The 20,123-nt window shown below is 36.3% G+C and overlaps 1 protein-coding gene across 1 annotated transcript in view; it reads left to right on the top strand.

The window, feature by feature from the left end:
* The window catches only part of CUBN (cubilin (intrinsic factor-cobalamin receptor)), a 347,579-nt gene that overhangs the window by 35,117 nt on the left and 292,339 nt on the right, over positions 1-20,123 (top strand). The window contains exons 14-17 of the mRNA XM_011968102.1: positions 2,211-2,445; positions 14,523-14,704; positions 17,433-17,595; positions 18,734-18,924. Of these exons, the coding sequence (XP_011823492.1) occupies positions 2,211-2,445; positions 14,523-14,704; positions 17,433-17,595; positions 18,734-18,924 (771 nt within the window). The remainder of the gene's footprint in view (positions 1-2,210; positions 2,446-14,522; positions 14,705-17,432; positions 17,596-18,733; positions 18,925-20,123) is intronic.

Genomic DNA, 20,123 nt, shown 5'->3' on the forward strand with positions numbered 1-20,123 from the left:
GGAATTCAAGACCAGCCTGGCCAACATGGTGAAACTCTGGCTCTACTAAAATGACAAAAATTAGCCAGGTGCGGTGATGGGTGCCTTTAATCTCAGCTACTTGGGAGGCTGAGGCAGGAGAATCGTTTGACCTCAGGAGGCAGAGGTTTCAGTGAGTCGAGATTGTGCCACTGCACTCCAGCCTGGGCAACAGAGCAAGACTCGGTCTCATAAATAAATAAATAAATAAATCCTCCTTTTATAGATGAAATAATGAAAAGTAGGTGAAGCTAACCATTTTTTGTTAACACTTCTTAGCTTGTAATTGGAATAGTTGAATTTCAAAGTCAAGTTTATCTGGTTCCAAAGTCCATGCTTTCTCCGGTATGAATGATTCTCTACACTGGTTGACTGACTGCAAGCCACTAGTTAATTTGTAAAATCATGTTACTGAGACAGTATTTTAGAAGATGGTCACTCAGTATTATGTTGAATATTATGCAAAAATAGCCACTGATATTAAGATAGTTTTCTTATCAAATGTCTTCGCTCTGCCATGTTCTATGCTAAGTGCTTCATTACAGCATTCCATTTTTAACTTTCATAACCCTGAAAGATAGAAATTATTATCTTCATTTTGCACATGAGGAAACAGAGCCTAGTGCCACTGAGAAGTGTGTCCAGGTGCATGTGGTTCGAAAGTGGCATGCAGTGACTCAGACACAGGCCAGTCATCTCCCCAAAGCCTGTCACTCTGAGCCGCTGCATGAACGCTTTTCAAATTAAGACCCAAGTCCAAGGTTTTTAGTGCTTTTATACCCAACATTAATTACCCAGGCAGTTCTAAATATTGTTTCTCAACCACCTCCTGGACTCATAAAAATGAAGTGGTATGTCTGAATAGATAAAATTTTCCCTTGAAATCCTATTAACTTTTTCCAGCAAACTATTACAGAGGGCATTGTACAAGGGTCAAAAAACATTTTTTTCCCTTGAGGAGGGAGGACTATTTGGGACCTGGTAACCTCACACTAAAATAAACTTCAAAATAAATTTCCCAGTGGGTATGCTATGTGAATTTCCTTCCTTCCATTTAGTTTTCATGAATTCTATTTCCTGGCATTGAAAACATTCTTTTGAAAAAAATATTCCTAGGTGAGAAACTTGTAATACTTTTGTTACCAATTTGTAAGAAAATTCATCTTGTTTTTTTCTTGATTATTGTGATTTTTAATCTTCTCACTTATAATGGACATAATATGGTAGAAAATATATACAAATCGGGATAGTTCAATTAACAAACATTTGAGTTTTGTTTAAACTGTTTTAAGAGAGAAAGTCATGTAGTAGTAGGTAACTGATCTTAAAATACCCTACCACAGAATTTCAAAAATTCCTGATATTCTTTTTCATTAACTGAATACTGTTGTGATTTTAGGTTCAGATGAAAATTAAATCTGACAGCCTTCTTTTGATTGTTTATCTCAAATGAGGTTGTCAGTACATTATAAGTTATATTACTGTATTTGAAGTCTGTATTCTAATCCATTCGGACACATTTTTGTGTTTATTCTCTTCTACTTGTATGCTCAATATTTTTCCTATTACCTTCTTCTCATTCTCTACTCCTGGTATTACTCATCTTTTAATTATATCCAGTCCCTGAAGCCTTCCAGGCCTTGCATGTCTACATCCTGCCTACTCCGCCTACACCTGAGCGTGTCGGTCTGGGCTGGCATCAGAATCTTAGCCCCTCTGGAATCAACATCCCTGGCGGGCAGTGATGAACATCTGTGTGTTTGTTACGGGCCACAGGTTATTCAGGGAGTCAGGGTGTACATTCTTGTGAATGGTAATATTAGCCAGTTAAACTTAATTCAGGTAGATTTTCAAATCTCCAATTTATTTTACTGCTTTAAAAACAATGTCCGTTATACATTTGAAATACCTTGGTCTGGTGGACTTGACAAGTGTAATGAAATCAGGGTAAATCTATGTTAATAACATCAAGATTTTTTGATATATTTCGATATTAGTTGAAGTTTGTTTTTAATGATATTTAGCACAAGTCATTTAATATGTAGATTGACATCTGTACTGGTGGATAACTAGGAAATGATAGATCTAGCTCTTGAAAGTGCCTCAGTATGAATGCTGCCTAGGAAGCGGGAGAAATACTTTAAAATTCACAAGGAAGTAAAAGATAATATATGTGGCCTTTGTATTTTTAGGTCCTGCGTATCACTTTCACTTTTTTCCGATTAGAATCCATGGAAAATTGTCCACACGAGTTTCTTCAGGTTTATGATGGAGATTCCTCTGCCGCTTTACAACTTGGAAGGTTTTGTGGCTCCAGCCTCCCTGATGAGCTCCTCAGCAGTGACAATGCTCTCTATTTTCATCTCTATTCTGAACATTTAAGAAATGAGGGAGGCTTTACAGTAAGATGGGAAACACAGCAACCAGGTATGTATGAACCTGGAGAAAAAAAGAAGCAAAATTTTGAGGTTATTCAGTTTTCTTAATCAGTGTTAGACTTTTGGATACATGAGATGTTTTGGGATCTGAAGATATATAATATTTTATAATTATTTTATTTTATTCATTTATTTATTTTGAGACAAGGTCTCACTCTGTTGCCCAGGCTGAAGTGCAGTCGCCTGATCACGGCTCACTGCAACCTTGACCTCCTCTGCTCAAGTGATCCTCCCACCTCAGCCTCCTGAGTAGCTGGGACTACAGGTGTGCACCACCATGCCAGGCTAATGTTTTGTGTGTTTTTTGTAGAGACGGGGTTTCTCTATGTTGTGCAGGCTGGTCTCAAACTCCTGGACTCAAGCGATCCATCTAATTCAGCCTCCCAAAGTGCTGGGATTGCGAGCATGGGCCACTGTGTCCAATCATAATTACTTTAAAATCAAATCAATCTAGAATGAATTAGAATATATTTTGTGTCTAAAGACAACAAAATTAGCATGAAATAGAAGGGATTAAACATGAGTCTTAGTTGGTCCCTTGTCAAATTACTGAACAGCCTTTTTTATAAGCTCTACTAGTAGTTTACTGCAGAAATATTGAGGACATTGTCCACCCCTTCATGTAGTATTCCTTCATCTTAATGACCACTCAGTCGTTTTTTCTCTTTGTTATTATTTTGTTTTAATTATTCTATTTTCTTTCAAGTTTTTACTATGAAAGTTTTAAACAAATAAAAAGTAAAGAGATCAGTATACCAAGCCCACAATTCATTCATCAATACATCTGTGGATCAATTTCAGCATTTTCCCATCTTTTTAATCGGTGTTTTTATCTATCCTGATGCTGCCTAGACTTAACTTCTGAAGCTTGAAATCTGAGAGTGTAATTTCAACTTTGCTCTTTTCAAAGATTTTGGATATTGTGCATTTCCATATAAGTTTTTGAATCAACTTGTCAGTTTTCCCAAAGAATTTTATGGGAATTGCATTGAATCTATAATTAACTTTCGAAGAAATGACCTCTTAAAAATATTGAGCCTGCCAATGCATGAAAATAAACTATTTTTAAATTCAGTTCTCTTTTAATTTATCCTGGCAATGTTTAATAACTTTCAGTGTGTAAGTATTCCATATCTTTTGTTAGATTTATTTATAGATATTTGATGTATTATGCTTAGTGAAACATTAATTTTCTTTCTTTCTTTTTTTTTTTTTTTTTGGCTCTGTTGCCCAGGCTGGAGTGCAGTGGCGTGATCTCAGCTCACTGCAAGCTCCGCCTTCTGGGTTCATGCCATTCTCTTGCTTCAGCCTCCCGAGTAGCTGGGACTACCGGCGCCCGCTGCCATGCCCGGCTAATTTTTTGCATTTTTTAGTAGAGACAGGGTTTCACCATGTTAGCCAGGATGGTCTTGATCTCCTGACCTCGTGATCCACTCATCTCAAAGTGCTGAGATTACAGGCATGAGCCACCGTGCCTGGCCTAGTGAAATATTAATTTTTTAAAGTTTAATTTTTCACTTGTTATGTAAAAATATGTATTTTTTAAATATTTGATTTTGATTCCATATGCATTGTTAAATTCATTCATCAATTCTAATTATTTTTTGTAGATTCTTTTGGATTTTTTAACATACATAATTACATCATCTGTGAATGAAGGATATTTTTCCTCTTCCTTTCCAGTCTTTGTAACTATTATGTCTTTTCCTTGACTTATTGCCCTGGTTAGGACCTTGAATACCACACAGAATAAAAGTGTTCAAAAGGAAATCCTTGCCTTTACTCCAGCGGCACGGGGAAATGCTCAATATTTCACTGTTGAATATGATGTTAGCCGTAAGTTTTTGTAGATAACTTTTATCAGATGAAGGGTGTTCTTTCCTGTGTCAACTACTATTGCTGTGTAACAAATTTCCCACAAATTCAGTGTTGTAGAACATTAATCATTTGACTTTGTTTCTGATTTTGTGGACCCGGAATATGGAAAGAACCCAACACGACAGTTGCTACTTGAAATCTATTCAGCAGTTATAAGCAAGTGTCAGCTGGGACTGCAGCTGTCTAAAGGCTGGACTGGGCTGAATATCCAAGATGGCCTACTCCAATGGCTACCAATTGATGCTGGCTTTCAATGAGAGTTCAGCTAGGCTATGGACATGAATGTCTACATATGGCTACTCTAAAAAGGTGGTCTTAGAATAGTGAAACATTTTTTGTGGCAATTGGCTTCTCTCAGAGCAAGCATTACAACAGAACCAGACAGATGCTGAATGGGATTTTTTCAGCCTGTCATTGTGTTATTTCTGCCATACTCAATGGGTTATATTAGTCACAATGTGACGCAAATTCAAGGGGAGGGGACATAGGCCCACTTCTAAATGGGAGAGGTGTCAGAATTTATAAACAATTAAGAAACACACACCTTTTGTTCCTAGTTGCCAAGAATTTTAAAAAATCATGAATGAATGTTGAAACATATAAAATACATTTTCTGACTCTATTGAGGTGATCATGTTTTTTGTGCTGTATTCCGCGAATGTAGTGAGTTAAATTGATTGATTTTGAATGGCAAATCAACTTTGCATTCATCAAATATTTTCCATTTGTTCATGGCAAGTTATGCTTTTTATACATTGCTAGATTTTATTTGCTAATATATAGTTTTAGAATTTTTATATCTATATTTAGGAGATATTCTTTTGTAATTTTGTCAAGTTACAGGTAATATCAGTCTTTTAAAATTAATAGAAAAGTGTCCTCTCTTTTTATATTCTCTGGAAGAATTTGTGTAAGATTGGCAGTATTTCTTCCTTAAATGTTTGAAATAATTTACCATAAAGTTAATTGAGCCTGCAGGCTTCCTTGTGAGAAGGCTTTAAATTATGATTCAATATATTTAATATAGATCTAGTCAGACTTTACATTTCTTCTTTTTTCAGTTTTGGTAATTGTTTTCTCAAGAAACTCATCTATACTGTCAGAATATTTTCGTACTATGTTTTAGTGTTCGTGGGCTCTGTAGTGATGTCCTCTGTTTTCATTCCTGATATTGATAATTTATGTTATCTTTTTTACCTTGATAAGTCTCACTAAGGGTTTGTTAATTCTCCTAATCTTTTCAAAATTCCAACTATTAGCTCTGTTAATGTTTTCTGTTGATTTTTATTTCATTGATTTTCCTCATGGTTTTATCATTTTCTTCCCTTGTGTTATTTTGCACTTAACTTACTGTTAGTTACTTTCAAATTTTTTCCTAGCTTCTTGACTTGGAAGCATTGAGAAATGAATTTGAACTTTTAAAAATTTCTAATGTATGCACTAAAGCTAATGCATTTTCCTTGGAGAACTTTTATTTGCATCCCACAGGTTTTAATATGTATGTTTTCATTAGCATTCAGCTGAAAGTATTTTCTCATTTTTATTTTGAATTCTCTGTGACCATAGGTTTTATTAAAATTATACTGTTTATTTACTGATGTGATCACTAATCATGCAGTATATTATTTCAATATTTTGAAATTTGTTGAGATTTACTTTATAGACTAAAGTCTATTTTGGTGCATTTATTGTATGGACAGGAAAGAATGTATATTCGGCGATGGTTAGATGTAGTCTTCTACCTATGTTAACTTAGTCAAGTTGGTAAACAGTGTTTTTCAAATATTAAATTTCTTTACTGATTTTAAAAAATATTTGCTTTGTTACTTAGTGAGAAAGTTATAGTAAAATCTCAAACTATGATTATAGATTTGCCACCTTTTTGTTCTGAAACTTTTGCTTTATGTATTTTCTTATATTATTTTTATCTTCTTTTCCCAATATTTCAAGCATTTATGCTTTTCCAGCTTTCCTGGAGCCTAATTGACAAATAAAAGTTATATATATTTAAGATATACAATGTAATATTTTGATATATGTATACCTTGTGAAATGATTACCACAATCAAACTAACATATATATCATACATAGTTACCATTTTAGTCAATATGGTGAAAATGTTGAAGATCTACTCTCAGCAGTTTTCAAGTATATAGTACAATATTGTTAATGATAGTCACCATGCTGTACATTAGAACCTATTCATTCAAGAGAACATAAATGTTTTACCCTTTGACCAACATTTCCCTATTGCCCCCACTTCTCAGCTCCTGGCCACCACCATTCTACTTTCTGCTTCTATGAGTTTAACTTTTTTTAGATTTCATATATAAGCGAGAGCATGCAGTATTTGTCCTTCTATGTCTGGCTTATTTCACTTAGCATGTCTCCCTGTTTCATCCATGTTGTCACAAATGACAGAATTTCCTTTTCTTTTTAAGGATAAATAATATCCCATTTATGTCTGTGTCTGTGTGTGTGTGTATTTATATATTGCACATTTTCTTTATCCATTTACCTGTTGATGAGCACTTAGATTTATTCCATATCTTGGTTATTGTGAATGTATTGTGAATAATGCTGCAATGAACATGGAAGTGCAGATAGCTCTTCCAGATATTTATTTAATTTTCTGTGGATATATAACCAGAAGTGAGATTGCTGAATCATATGGTAGCTCTGTTTTTAACTTTTTGAGGAACCTCCACATTGTTTTAAATATGGCTGTACCAATATACTTTCAATCAGGGTTCCCTTTTCTCCACATCTCGTTGATACTTGTTATCTTTTACCTTCTCGATAATGGCCATTCTAACAAGTATGAGGTGGCATCTTATTGTGGTTTTGATTTGCATTTCCTGGATGATTAGTATGTTGAGCATTTTCTCATGTATTTGTTGGCCATTTGTATGTTTTCTATTGAGAAATGTCTATTTGGATCCTTTGCCCATTTTTAAGATTGGGTTAATTTGTTTTGTAGATATTGAGTTGAGTTTTTTATGTATTTTGGTTGTGCTTTTGTGGTCATATCCAAAAAAATCACTACTCAGACTAATGTCATAGGGCTTTTCTTGTATGTTTTCCTGGATTAGTTCTTCAGTTTCAGGCCTTATGTTTAAGTCTTTAATTTTGAGTTGACTTTGTATGTGGTGTGGGATAAGGGTTCATTTTCATTTTTCTGCAAATGGATATCCAGTTTTTTCAGCACCAGTTATAGACTATCCCTTACATGTTGTGTGTTCTTGCCATGTTTGTCAAATATCAATTCGGCATAATGTATGGATTTATTTCTGGGCTCTCTATTCCGTTCCATAGGTCTAGATATCTGTCTTTAATGCCAATACCATACTGTTTTGATTACTACAGTTTTGTAATATATTTTTAAATCAGGTAGTGTATTTTTATTTTAAATATATTTTAAAATTAGGATGCCTCCAGGTTTGTTCTTTTTGCTCAAGATTGCTTTAGCTATTTGAAGTCTTTTGTGGTTTCATATGAATTATAGGATTATTTTTCTATTTTGTGAAAAATACCATTGGGATTCTGTTAGAGATGGCATTGAATCTGTAGACTGCTTTGCATAGTATGGACATTTTAACAGTATTCTTTCAATTTGTGAACACCAAATATTTTCTTTTTTTCATTAATGTGGTATAGTTTTCAAAATGCAGATATTTCACTTTCTTGGTTAAATTCATTCCTACGTATTTAACTTTTTGTCACTATTGTAAATGGGATTTTCTTCTTAATTTCCTTTTTGTATAGTTAGTTGTTAATGTATAGAAATGCAACTAATTTTATATGTTGATTTTATATCCTGTAACTTTACTGAATTAGTTCATCTATTAGTTCTAAAAGTATTTTGGTGGAGTCTTTAGGGTTTTCTATGTATGAAAGATCATGCCATTTGCAAACAGACAATTTTACATTCTAATGGGATCATTTTTCTTCAGCCTGAAGAACATATTTTAATATTTCTCACAGAGCCTGTCTGCTGAAGTCAGATTCACTCAGCTTTTGTTTAAGAATGCATTTTTCACCTAATTTTTGAAGGATATTATTACACATAAAATTTTAGGTTGACCGTTTCCTATTAGCTCTCTAAGAATGCCACATCAGTGTCTTGTGACTTCCATAATTTTGAGGGGGAGAGGAACCTCAGCAATAATTCTTGCTGTTCTCCTGAAGATAATGTGTCTTTTCCTCCCCCCTCACTGCTTTTTTGTGTGTTTATACTTAATTTTCCACAACTTGATTATGGCATATCTAGATCTGGTTTTCTCTGTGTTTGTACTGCTTGAGAGTCACTGAGACTTTTGAATCTATAGGTTGCTTTCTTTTATACAATTTTGAAAATTTTCAGCCAATATTTTTTCAAATATTGCATTGCCACTTTTTTTCCCTTTCTTCTCCTTCTGAGATTCAAATTACACATGTGCTAAAAGTTTTGACTGTTTCTAATAGCTCTTAGGGTTTTATATCCTTGCCTTCTTTTTTTGCTCTGATTGTATTTGGTTATTTTGTTTTGGAAAGTCTGTAAGTACAGTAATTCTGTTTTCTGCTGTGTCCAATCCACCATTAAAACCCACTCACCATGTAAAGAGTTCTTGATTTCAGATGCTATATTTTTCATTTCTAGAATATCCATTTGATTCTTTAAATATAGATTTTAATTATCTGTTGAAATGTTCTTCATCTATTTTGTCAACCTTTTCCTCTAAGTTTTATCATAGTTATTTTGGAGTCATTGTTTGGTAGCCTCAGTATCTGGAATGTTTCTGGCTTTGCTCAGATTGCCTGTTTTATTTATTATTGGTTATTTTTTTTTTTTTAACTACTTCCTCACAGGCCTAGTCAGTTTTTATTGTGAGCAGGACATTGTACGTGATATGTTGCAGGGATTCTGGATTATATTATCTTCCTCTCAGAAGGGTTGGGTTTTGTTCTAGTAGGCACTTATGTTCCTAGCAGATCACTTTCATTCAATCAAAGCTTGAATTTACAGGGGACCTATTTCACATTTTTTGTGAATCCTGGAGGATTGCCATATTTCCTAGAACATGAATCTTACTCCTGTAGCATACTGTTCTGGCATTTTAATTCAGTTCTCAGGGTTTTCACAAAAGTATCTCCTTTCTGCCTGAATAAGGTAACACATCCCTTCAGTATTTATTATGCAGCCTCTCTTCAATTCTTAGGATCTTCCCTCCCCCCAAAACTGTTCTCTGTTAGACCTGCCGTCTTCTCTGTGCATTTGCAGCTTGCAAGTGAGCTAAGGACCTAAGGAAATGCCTGTACATTTTTGGGGTGCCATTTCCATGCAGCTGCTTTCCTTACAGTATGCAGCTCCAAAACCCCAGATGCTTTGGTGGCCCTAAATCATGAGCTGTTTGTTTACCGTAGCAAGGGTGTTGCCGTCTCCTTGGGCTTCACTTCTTTGAATTCTTGAGTGTGTATGGGACATACTTCATATACTTCTCTTTTCAGAGATTACAGTCCTTTGCTGTTTGTTCTCAATGCCTGAAAATGATAAAAACTAAAACAGTAATTCCTCACTATTATCAAACATTAATCGTTGTTCATTTTTTCTTAAGTGAGAGCAAGTTTATTAAGAAGTACGGAAATAAAAGAATGGCTACTCCATAAGCAGAGCAGTGGCACAGACTGCTTGACTGAGTATACTTAACAGTTATTTTGTGATTATTTGCTGAACAAGGGGTGAATTATTCATGAGTTTTCTGGGTAATAGGTGGGCAATTTCTGGAACTGAGGATTCCTCTCCTTTTTAGACCATAGAGGGTAACTTCCTGCTGTTGCCGTGACATTTGTAAACTGTCATGGCACTGGTAGGAGTGTCTTTTAGCATGCTAATGCGCTGTAATTAGCATACAGTGAGCAGCGAGGATGACCAGAGGTCGTTTTCCTCACCGTCTTGGTTTTGGTGGTTTTTGGCTGACTTTTACTGCATCCTGCTTTATCAGCAAGGTCTTTGCGACCTGTATCTTGTGCTGACCTCCTATCTTATCCTGTGACTATGAATGCCTTAGAGTCCTGGAAATGCAGTCTAGTAGGTCTCAGCCTTATTTTATCCAGCCCCTGTTCAAGATGGAGTTGCTCTGGTTTGAATGCCTGTGGTTTATTTCTCCACTGCCTTTTACAAGGGCACCTTTAATCCTAAGGGTTGTAGAGGGACGACGGTCTATTTGCTGTAACTCCTTCAGGATAAATAGGGGTGATGGTATTCCTGCCTAACTATTAGGGTCTCTTGTATTCAGGGTAGAGGGGAACTTATTCAGAAAGTGTCTGTACGGTGAGGCCCACTCATAACTCTGATAAAAGGTGATATCTGCAGTCGGCCAATTGGTGCTGCAGTCTGTTTCCTGTGGGTTGGGGGTTTCCTCAGTATTGTCCCTGTGGAGTTTGCCAGGAAGTTGTTATCAGAAAGGAGTCCTGCTCTAGACCCCAAGAGAGGGTTCTTGGACCTTGCACAAGAAAGAATCTGGGGTGAGTCCATCAAGTGAAAGCAAGTTTATTAAGAAAGTAAAGGAATAAAGAATGGCTACTCCATAGGCAGAGCAGCCCATTGTTCAAATTTGTTTGTGAAATAAATGGGTTGTTTGTTCTGTAGATCATCCCACATCTTGGATTTTGCTGTTTGTATTCTACATGCCATTTGTCATGTTGTTTGTAAACTGATACTTATACCAAAAAGTTTGGTTAAATCTAGGGGGTTTATTTGGTAAAAAATAATCTTTTCAGGAGATATATGAAATCTGCTTCTCTATTATGACGTTATCATTGGTCAGAGTGTTCTGATCTCCTCAGGTTGAACTTCCTATTAAAAGCCTCTTTTGCACTTCCTCTAACGCTTTTAGCATTCTTTAGGTTCATTATTTATGAACCTAAATAATAACCTCATATTTATGAATATGAGGTTAGAATAACCTCATATTTATGAGTTATTCTTTGCCACCTACAACATGATCATAGTTTGATTTTATTATTTCTTATTTATTTATTTATTATTTGAAGTTCTTTAATAGAATCGAACTTACTCATATCAGCTATTTGGTTGCTCTCATACAGAGATCATGTAGGAAAGGTAGGATAAATGCTTGATTTTCTCTCTTTTTCTTTCTTTTAAAAGTATTCAAATTAATAACTTGGTTCCTTAGCATTCTTCAAAATGGTCACTTACTCCATTTTATTTTGTTTTGTTTTTGATATCTGTACATTTATATATTATATCATATTTGATGTGCTTTAATCAATTCTAGGCATTTAAAAATGTCCCATTTTTCCATATTATGTTTGTTATGTTTGTTAATAATTTGTTTTCAAAACTCTGGAAAGTTTTCCAGTTAGTTTCTGAACTTCTTTAACCAAACTCCAGTTACCTTTGAAAGCTTCTTTGCTTTCTGATCTAAAAAGATGTTCTAGGCTCTTCCTGCACATTATTTACTCTCAGGACTGAAAACCCTGATTTCCCTAAAGAGCTGTGACTCTTTCCATGGGAAATGGTATTTAGATCTCATAGTCTGGGTGCTACAGATGGCTGTTGTTACTGGGTGTGTCATTGTCCCTAGACCTTTTGGTGGACAGAATTAGAAAACACTGTTTTGTTGTTTTTAAAGAAAAAATACACTATATATTCATAGTGATCTTACACTATTGAGATTACAGAGTTGCATATATATATATATTTATTTATTATTATTATTTTTTACTTTACATTTGTACCTCTTCTCTCATACAGTGAAAATCTTGGTTCCCAATGACATGAACATGTTATTTATGTACTTAGTCCTACTGTATACATTTTCAAAATAGCAGTACTAATGTTATTACTAGTAGTATGATAACTGGAAACCATTTAAGATTTCTTTGCTCTTTTTTGTGTATTTAAAATATGTTTTGCTTGAGCAGTATAGTCAAATTACAGTGTTTAAGGTCCCCTGGAATATTTCCACTCTCTATGATTGTCAGCTCAATGCAATTATTTCATCAGTTTCACTTCGCTTGTGATTTTAAAGAGTTTTTTCATTTCCTTCGAATTTTGCTTTATAATTATGTGAAATATATTTATAGTTCCAAAGCCAAATCAGTGGGCTGGTAGATTGAGAGAAGTCTAGCTTTTTTTCCTGTCCCTTCCACTCTGTTCTTTCTTCCCCCTTAGAGAATAGTTTTTATTAGTTTTTGATTTATCCTTCTATTTAAAAATAAGCAAATGATCACATATAATTGTATTTTCCTCTGTCTTAGATGAAAGGGAGCATAATATACACACTGGTCTATAGTTTGCTTTTTTTCACATCATATATCCTGGAGATTACTCCATAATCAGAGCATAGTATGCTGTTATGTGATGTCTCATTTTCTGTTCAATCAGTACTCTATTGATGGACATTTGGCTTGTTTCCAGTCTTTTGGTCATCTTCTTTTTAGTCTTTTATTTTTTATTTTTGAGACAGGGTGTGATCATGGCCCACAGCAGCCTCAACCTCCCAGGCTCAAGTGATCCTCCTGCCTCAGTCTCCCCAGTAGCTGGGACTACAGACACACACCACCATACCCAGCTAATTTTAATTTTTTTTTAATTTTTGCAGTGATGGGGTCTCCCCATGTTGCCCAGGCTGTTCTTAAACTGGGCTCAAATGATATTCCTGCCTCGGCCTCCCAAAATGCTGGGACTACAAGCATGAGACACCATGCCCAGCCTTGTTTCCAATCTTTTGGAATTCCAGATGTTACTGCAACAAAATACCTTATTCACTTGTCATATTGTATTTTTGCCAATGTACCTTTGGGTTATCTTTCCAAAGGTAGTATTGTTTGGTAAAAAAACAAAAAAGTGAAATGCATACTTTTTTGCTAGCTATTGCTATATTCTCTTATGCAGTGATTGTACCATCTTGCATTCTCTAGCAATGTGTGAGCATGCCTATGTCCCCACAGCCTCTCCAATAATTTGTTTTCAAAACTCTGGATTTTTAACATTCTGAGCGGTAAGAAATGGCATCTCAGTGAAGCTTTTATTTGCACCTTCTTTGTGATGAGTGATGTTGAACATCCTTTCATATGTTTAAGAGACACCTGAACTTTTTTCAGTGCACTCTGTTCGTATCTCTATTATTTTTAGAAGTTCTGTATATTTTGGGATAATAACTCTTTGTTGTATATTGCATTTTTTCTTGTCATTAATCTTTTACTTTGCTTATGGTATTTTATGCATTTAAAACTGGTAACTTTTAAAGTATTACATTGGGAAATGCATCTTCTGAGGAACTGAGATGTTTTCTCAGTAGGAACAATGAGACTCATGGAACTAATTTTTTTCATTTTTTACTTTGACAGCAAAATTTTTATTTGAACAACCTGTATAGCTATGTAAATTTCATATCTTGCTAATCTAAAATGTCACCTTATTGCACTTATTTCTAATGTCTGTATTAGTACATGATAGTTTTTTATTATTTAGTGTTTCTATCATTTACAGTAGCATTTCTCATAGAAATCTAAGTCACTATAAATTCTTTGTTAAATAAATGTGAGTATTAATGAAGAACAGGTTCTTCCAGTCACTGATCAGCAATGTTAGGAGGCTGGTGTGATATAATGAGGATGGTAGTGGGGTCAGCATCAGAAAGCCTGGCTCAGTCCCTCACTTGCTCCATTCTTGGAACACTGGCTCGGTCATTATAGACAGTTGAATGTTTTAACTATATGATAGTATTAAGAAACCTTCTCAAATGAAATTTAGGTAGCACTTAACCATTTTAATATGCAAAGTGATCTGATTTGTTGAAACACATAGGGGTTGGCAGAAGTTCTGGAATTCTTTACAATTTCACATACAGAAATTAATATCCTCAAAGTGAAAAAGATGACTCTACAATCCTGGTATTCATCCCTCAGATGGTCCAACCCTGTTTAAATTGTGTCAGCATGTGATGGCTCACAAGCACAGAGCTTGACACATGGGTGATTCATTTATTTATCAGTTGATACTTCTAGACTTATAACTTTATAAAACTGGAAAATATAAGTCTTGTTTAATTTATGAGGGTGTGTAAAACCACTCATAGTTATTTAAACAAAGTTTGGCTTCTTACACCAAGGGCTCTGATCATTCTCCATGAATTATAACATCTATACAAATGTAACATTATTTTTCCTTCTTATTTTAGAGTGTGGAGGTATACTGACTGGTCCTTATGGTTCTATTAAGTCTCCGGGGTATCCTGGAAACTACCCCCCAGGAAGAGATTGTGTCTGGATTGTTGTAACTAGTCCTGACCTCCTGGTAACATTCACTTTTGGGACCTTGAGCCTTGAGCACCATGACGACTGCAACAAAGATTACCTTGAGGTAAATAATTATATTTAGATAGAACATATCACAGTATGATTAGGACTCAGGGCACTATGGTCTAGCCATGCCCATGGATGACCCCAAAATATTGGCAATAGTTAGGTGTATTTCTCAATAGTCAGTCAATATCTAAGTCTTGCAAAGTCTCTATTTTTAATTGTGCCTGTTTGTTGCTTCTTCTTCTGGGTTCCATTTGAATCTGGGAAACAGATTACCTTGCCCTGCTATGGTGTTACCTGGAAGCCCACACCCCTGCCATGAGAATGCAGAATTTATGAAATAAACACTCAGTAATAGCTATCTCCTTCAGTGCAGATTCAAACCTTCAGTTGTCTGTGGCAAACTGGCAAAGTCTTTTACAATGTAACTGTAGTATTCCATGAAGAGGCCAAGCACAGTGGCTCAAGCCTGAAATCCCAGTACTTTGGGAGGCCGAGGTGGGTGGATCACTTGAGGTTGGGAGTTGGAGACAGCCTGGCCAACGCAGTGAAAACCCATCTCTATTAAAAATACAAAAACTACCTGGGCCAGGTGGTAGGTGCCTGTAACCCCAGCTACTCGTGAGTCTGAGGCAGGAGAATCATTTAGACCCGGGAGGCAGAGGTTGCAGTGAGCTGAGATCATGCCACTGCACTCCAGCCTGGGTGACAGCGTGAGGCTCTGACTTAAAAAAAAAAAAAGAAAAAGAAAAACAGTAGTGATTGTGTTGAACTGGTTTAGGTTCCTGGAATAAATTAATCATTATTACTGAGAGGAGAGGTATCAGCCGAAGCTCATTCTGCCTACCCAAAAAGATTAAAATATGGAGAAGGAGAAAAGACTCCTATACTCAAATGCCATTTGTACGTAGGTGTATCAAAAAGTGTTGCTCTTCATTTGTAGACTGAAAAGATAATGGAGAAGATTGAGTTCCTAGGTTGTCCTGTATTTTTTATCACCATAAATCTCAGCCACTTGCAGTAATGCTAAAAAGACAATATGCATTTCCAAGTCCATTAGAGAAGAATGGAGTTCAATGGAATTATTCATAAAGGATAGAAGGATGTGGCTGTCAAAAAGGGGCCCCGCAAGTAAAAGTCATTAGTAATTCAGCAATAATGGATTTGAAACCTTTGGGAATGACTGGAAGATCTGTCTCTCTCTGGAAAATTTCTGCAAAATGGTCATTTAAATGTTGACAGAAAAGTGAGTTATCTTGAAATTAATTTTCAATAAATTCCATCAAGTTAAAATTAGAGGCTTTAAAAAATTCCTACACATTGATTTCTGGAGACCATATGATAGAAAGTGTCAACCACTCTGACAGTATTGAAATGTCTCTCATTTCTCTTTAAGCTACAGTATTTCAAAGAACCAGTTAAATATTAGAATAAAGTAATGCTGCCATATAACTTTGATCTCAGTAAAAAAAGTAATTTGAGGCCGGCTGGGCGCGGTGGCTCACGCCTGTAATCCCAGCACTTTGGGAGGCGGAGGCGGACGGCTCACCAGGTCAGGAGATTGAGACCATCCTGGCTAACACGGTGAAACCCCGTCTCTACTAAAAGTACAAAAAATTAGCCAGGCGCGGTGGCAGGTGCCTGCAGTCCCAGCTACTTGGGAGGCTGAGGCAGGATAATGGCGTGAATCCGGGAGACGGAGCTTGCAGTGAGCCGCGACCAGACCACGCCACTGCACTCCAGCCTGGGCAACAGAGCGAGACTCTGTCCAAAAAAAAAAAAAAGAAAAGAAAAGTAATTTGAATAGACAAAATTGACCATATTAAAATATTCTTTAGTTCATTGACTCCTCGGTGGTCTATATAGTATAGAATTTGCAATTACAACAGAATTATAGAGAGATTGACATGATTATAAAATAGATTAAAAACCAACAATTAAAAAAGGATTTCTAAGGTCACATCATTATCATTGTAGTACTTACTATCAAAGTTGCATTTTTAGATTCACTAACCTGTCTTTGTATTGTGTCTAATCTGATGGCACTTCCTCTCTACCTCTGATCCTTCTGAAACCTGAACCTAGTTATGAATCAGTTGGCATCAATGGTGTTCCTTCTTCTGTTTTCCTTGCTTATATTTATTTTCTTCTAGATCACTAATAATTTACAATGAAAAACAATCAAAGGGGAAAGATACTTGATTAGTAACATCATGAGAAAAATTCAAACTATATGTCCAGCCTTGGAATTGAAATCCAGTCACAGGCCAGGAGCGGTGGCTCATGCCTGTAGTCCCAGCACTTTGGGAGGCCAAGACGGGCAGATCATGAGGTCAAGAGATTGAGACCATCCTGGCCAACATGGTGGAACCTCGTCTCTACTAAAAATACAGCAATTAGCTGGGCGTAGTGGTAGGCACCTGTCGTCCCAGCTACTTGGGAGGCTGAGGCAGGAGAATTGCTTGAACCTGGGAGGTGGTGGTTGCAATCATCTGAGATCGCGCCACTGCACTCCAGCCTGGTGACAGAGCAAGATTCCATCTTAAAAAAAAAAAAAAAAAAGAAAAAGAAAAAAAAAGATTCAGACAGAGAGAAGGCATTGGGGAGATGGGAGAAGGAGACACCCTTTGCTGAACCTCAGCCATGAGTTAGATTTGGATGTGATGGGTAAACTTCCTTGAGCGATCACTTTTAAATGACAGATTTTCTAAAGTTAATATCCAAAGTGACCTAGTTTGTTAAAAATCTGACCACTTTGAGCTTAATGATTCATCCTTTTGTTTTAGATTCGAGATGGTCCTTTGTATCAGGACCCCGTTCTTGGGAGGTTCTGCACCACTTTCTCTGTCCCACCGCTCCAGACTACCGGCCCCTTTGCCAGAGTTCACTTCCATTCGGACTCCCAGATTAGTGACCAAGGCTTCCATATCACCTACTTAACATCACCTTGTAAGTAACCTACAGTTGAGAGCTTAAGAGGGACTTGAAGGCCAATGCTATGCTTACATCTGTTTTATATTTTAATGTGATTCAGAGGATAACTGACTGTCTTAGACCAAGAACATCTCTTTATACATATTTCTCTCACAGCTTCAGATTTTTTCTTTATCTTCCCAATGCTCTATTATTAATACTGCAATATCCTTTGATCCCTAAATTATGGGATCCACATCACTATAAAGATGTATGAGGCACCCAAACTTAAATAATTCAGGACGCCAGTCCCTCGTGGTGTTTGATGTTTAGTTGTGAGAGAGGTTTGTGCATGTGAGCAGTGCGGTCTCTCTGGATTTTATCCTCGAATCGAGTCCAGCTGCGCAGGGGCTGGGACTGGCTTCCAGCATCACAGTGTCCCAGACTCTAGAGCTTCACTTCCAGCCAAATACTATTAGCTGTTAGGAACTCACTTGCTTTGATACCTTAAAACAAACAAAACAACAAAATATAGGAAATACTCTATGATTTGGGTTTTTTTAAGGAAGTGGAGGATTTTGTTTATGACATCTATTATTGTGCCCTTAATAAGCATTCACAGAAAAAATACCTTTTAAGTTTCAATATCAGAAAGAGTAACAATGAACATCTTTACTTGTCCCCTTTCTTCATTTCCTTTTCTTTCTGCAGAATCTGGTGCCAACCTCCTGTTCCCCTTTCAATTGTTTTCTGTGCAAATCAACTCCCCCTGGCTACATCTTGCTATTGTGTATTCATTTTTTCTTTAATCTGCTTCATGTATACAGTTATATAGTTCATTTTGTTACATTTTTTATAACCATCTCAAATCTTATTGGAATGAAACAGAGCACTAATGTATTTAAAAAGCAATTTATGAAGAGAATAGTAGATTGGAAGCTAGATGACACATCTCTGCATCTATTTCTTTAAGCCACTGCAGGAATGTCCCACAAACACATCAAATTGAAAATCTTAAAATTAGAGGCACAAGCCTATGGAGGGTGAATAAAGCGGGTATGTGCTTGTGTGTGTGTGTGTGTGTGTGAGTGTAAATTTTTAGAAACTAGATCCAATGCCTGCGAGCCAGAGCAATGCCATTGGCATGACCTGTTCGTGTCTTCCCTGTTCTTAGCGGATCTGCATTGTGGTGGGAACTACACGGACCCAGAGGGTGAACTCTTCCTGCCTGAGTTGTCTGGGCCTTTCACTCACACCAGGCAATGCGTCTATATGATAAAGCAGCCTCAAGGAGAACAAATACAAATCAACTTCACCCACGTGGAGCTGCAATGCCAGAGTGACAGTTCTCAGAATTACATTGAGGTAACTTTTACTACTCAATCGCCCTTAGATGACATTCATCAACGTTTTTATATTCTGCAGAGTGATGGTCTTCAAAAGATTGTTGTGCCACCTGAGATCTAACTAGATCTAACTAGATCTAACTAGATCACCTGAGATCTAGTTAGAAATGCAATAATAACTAAGCTCTAACAACTAAGGTGCAGGCAAATAAGTAAGGCTCATAGGATATACTAATGATATACAGATGTATTATCTAGAATAATTAATACAGGAAAGAACTGAACCCAGGAAAGTGAAGGGATTTGCCCAGATGACCCAGCTAGTCAGTGGTAATGAAGTTTAAGTGTTGAATGATCCTTGTTTTGGAGGTTAGGGTTTTTCCTTCATTTATTCTGCTTGCTCTCCTCCAGATATCTTTAATTGTGATTTAAGTGTGGGTAATGATTGTAATACAGGGAATATTTGAAATAGAGACAGGCTGTTTTTGTTTGCTGGACCTGGTATTTATTTTGCTTAATGATTGGTCAAGCCACAAATTAAAGTGTTGAGCAAGATAAAACATTGTTTTTTGGGCACAATCATTTTACATAAACTAGAGAAGAATTTACAATTTGGTTTGTTTGTGCAAATTAAATCCATTTATTCATCCAGGAAAAACCTATGTGACCTCCTGTCCTCTTCTTTCTACATTTAGACAGAGGAAACAGAACTGTAGCATAAGATCTAGACCTAGTTGAAGAAGTACATTGGCCATAGCACTACAGCAATATGTATGTATATATGTATCAATTTTTTTTTTTTGTTTTTGTTTTTTGAGATGGAGTTTCGCTCTTGTCGCCCAGGCTAGAGTGCAATGCCGTGATATCGGCTCACCGCAACCTCCGCCTCCTGGGTTCAAGCAGTTCTACTGCCTCAGCCTCCCGAGTAGCTGGGATTATAGGCATGTGCCACCACACCCGGCTGATTTTCTATTTTTAGTAGAGACGAGGTTTCTCCATGTTGGGCAGGCTGGTCCTGAACTCCCGACCTCAGGTGATCTGTCTGCCTTGGCCTCCCAAAGTGCTGGGATTATAGGCATGAGCCACCACATCTGGCCTGTATTTTTTTTTTTAATGCTCCATTTTTGTTTTTTGTTTTTTGTTTTTTATTTTTTGTTTTTGTTATACTTTAAGTTCTAGGGTACATGTGCACAACGTGCAGGTTTGTTACATATGTAT

This window comes from Mandrillus leucophaeus, unplaced genomic scaffold (genome assembly GCF_000951045.1).
Source record: "Mandrillus leucophaeus isolate KB7577 unplaced genomic scaffold, Mleu.le_1.0 Scaffold83, whole genome shotgun sequence".
NCBI classification, from domain to species: domain Eukaryota; kingdom Metazoa; phylum Chordata; class Mammalia; order Primates; family Cercopithecidae; genus Mandrillus; species Mandrillus leucophaeus.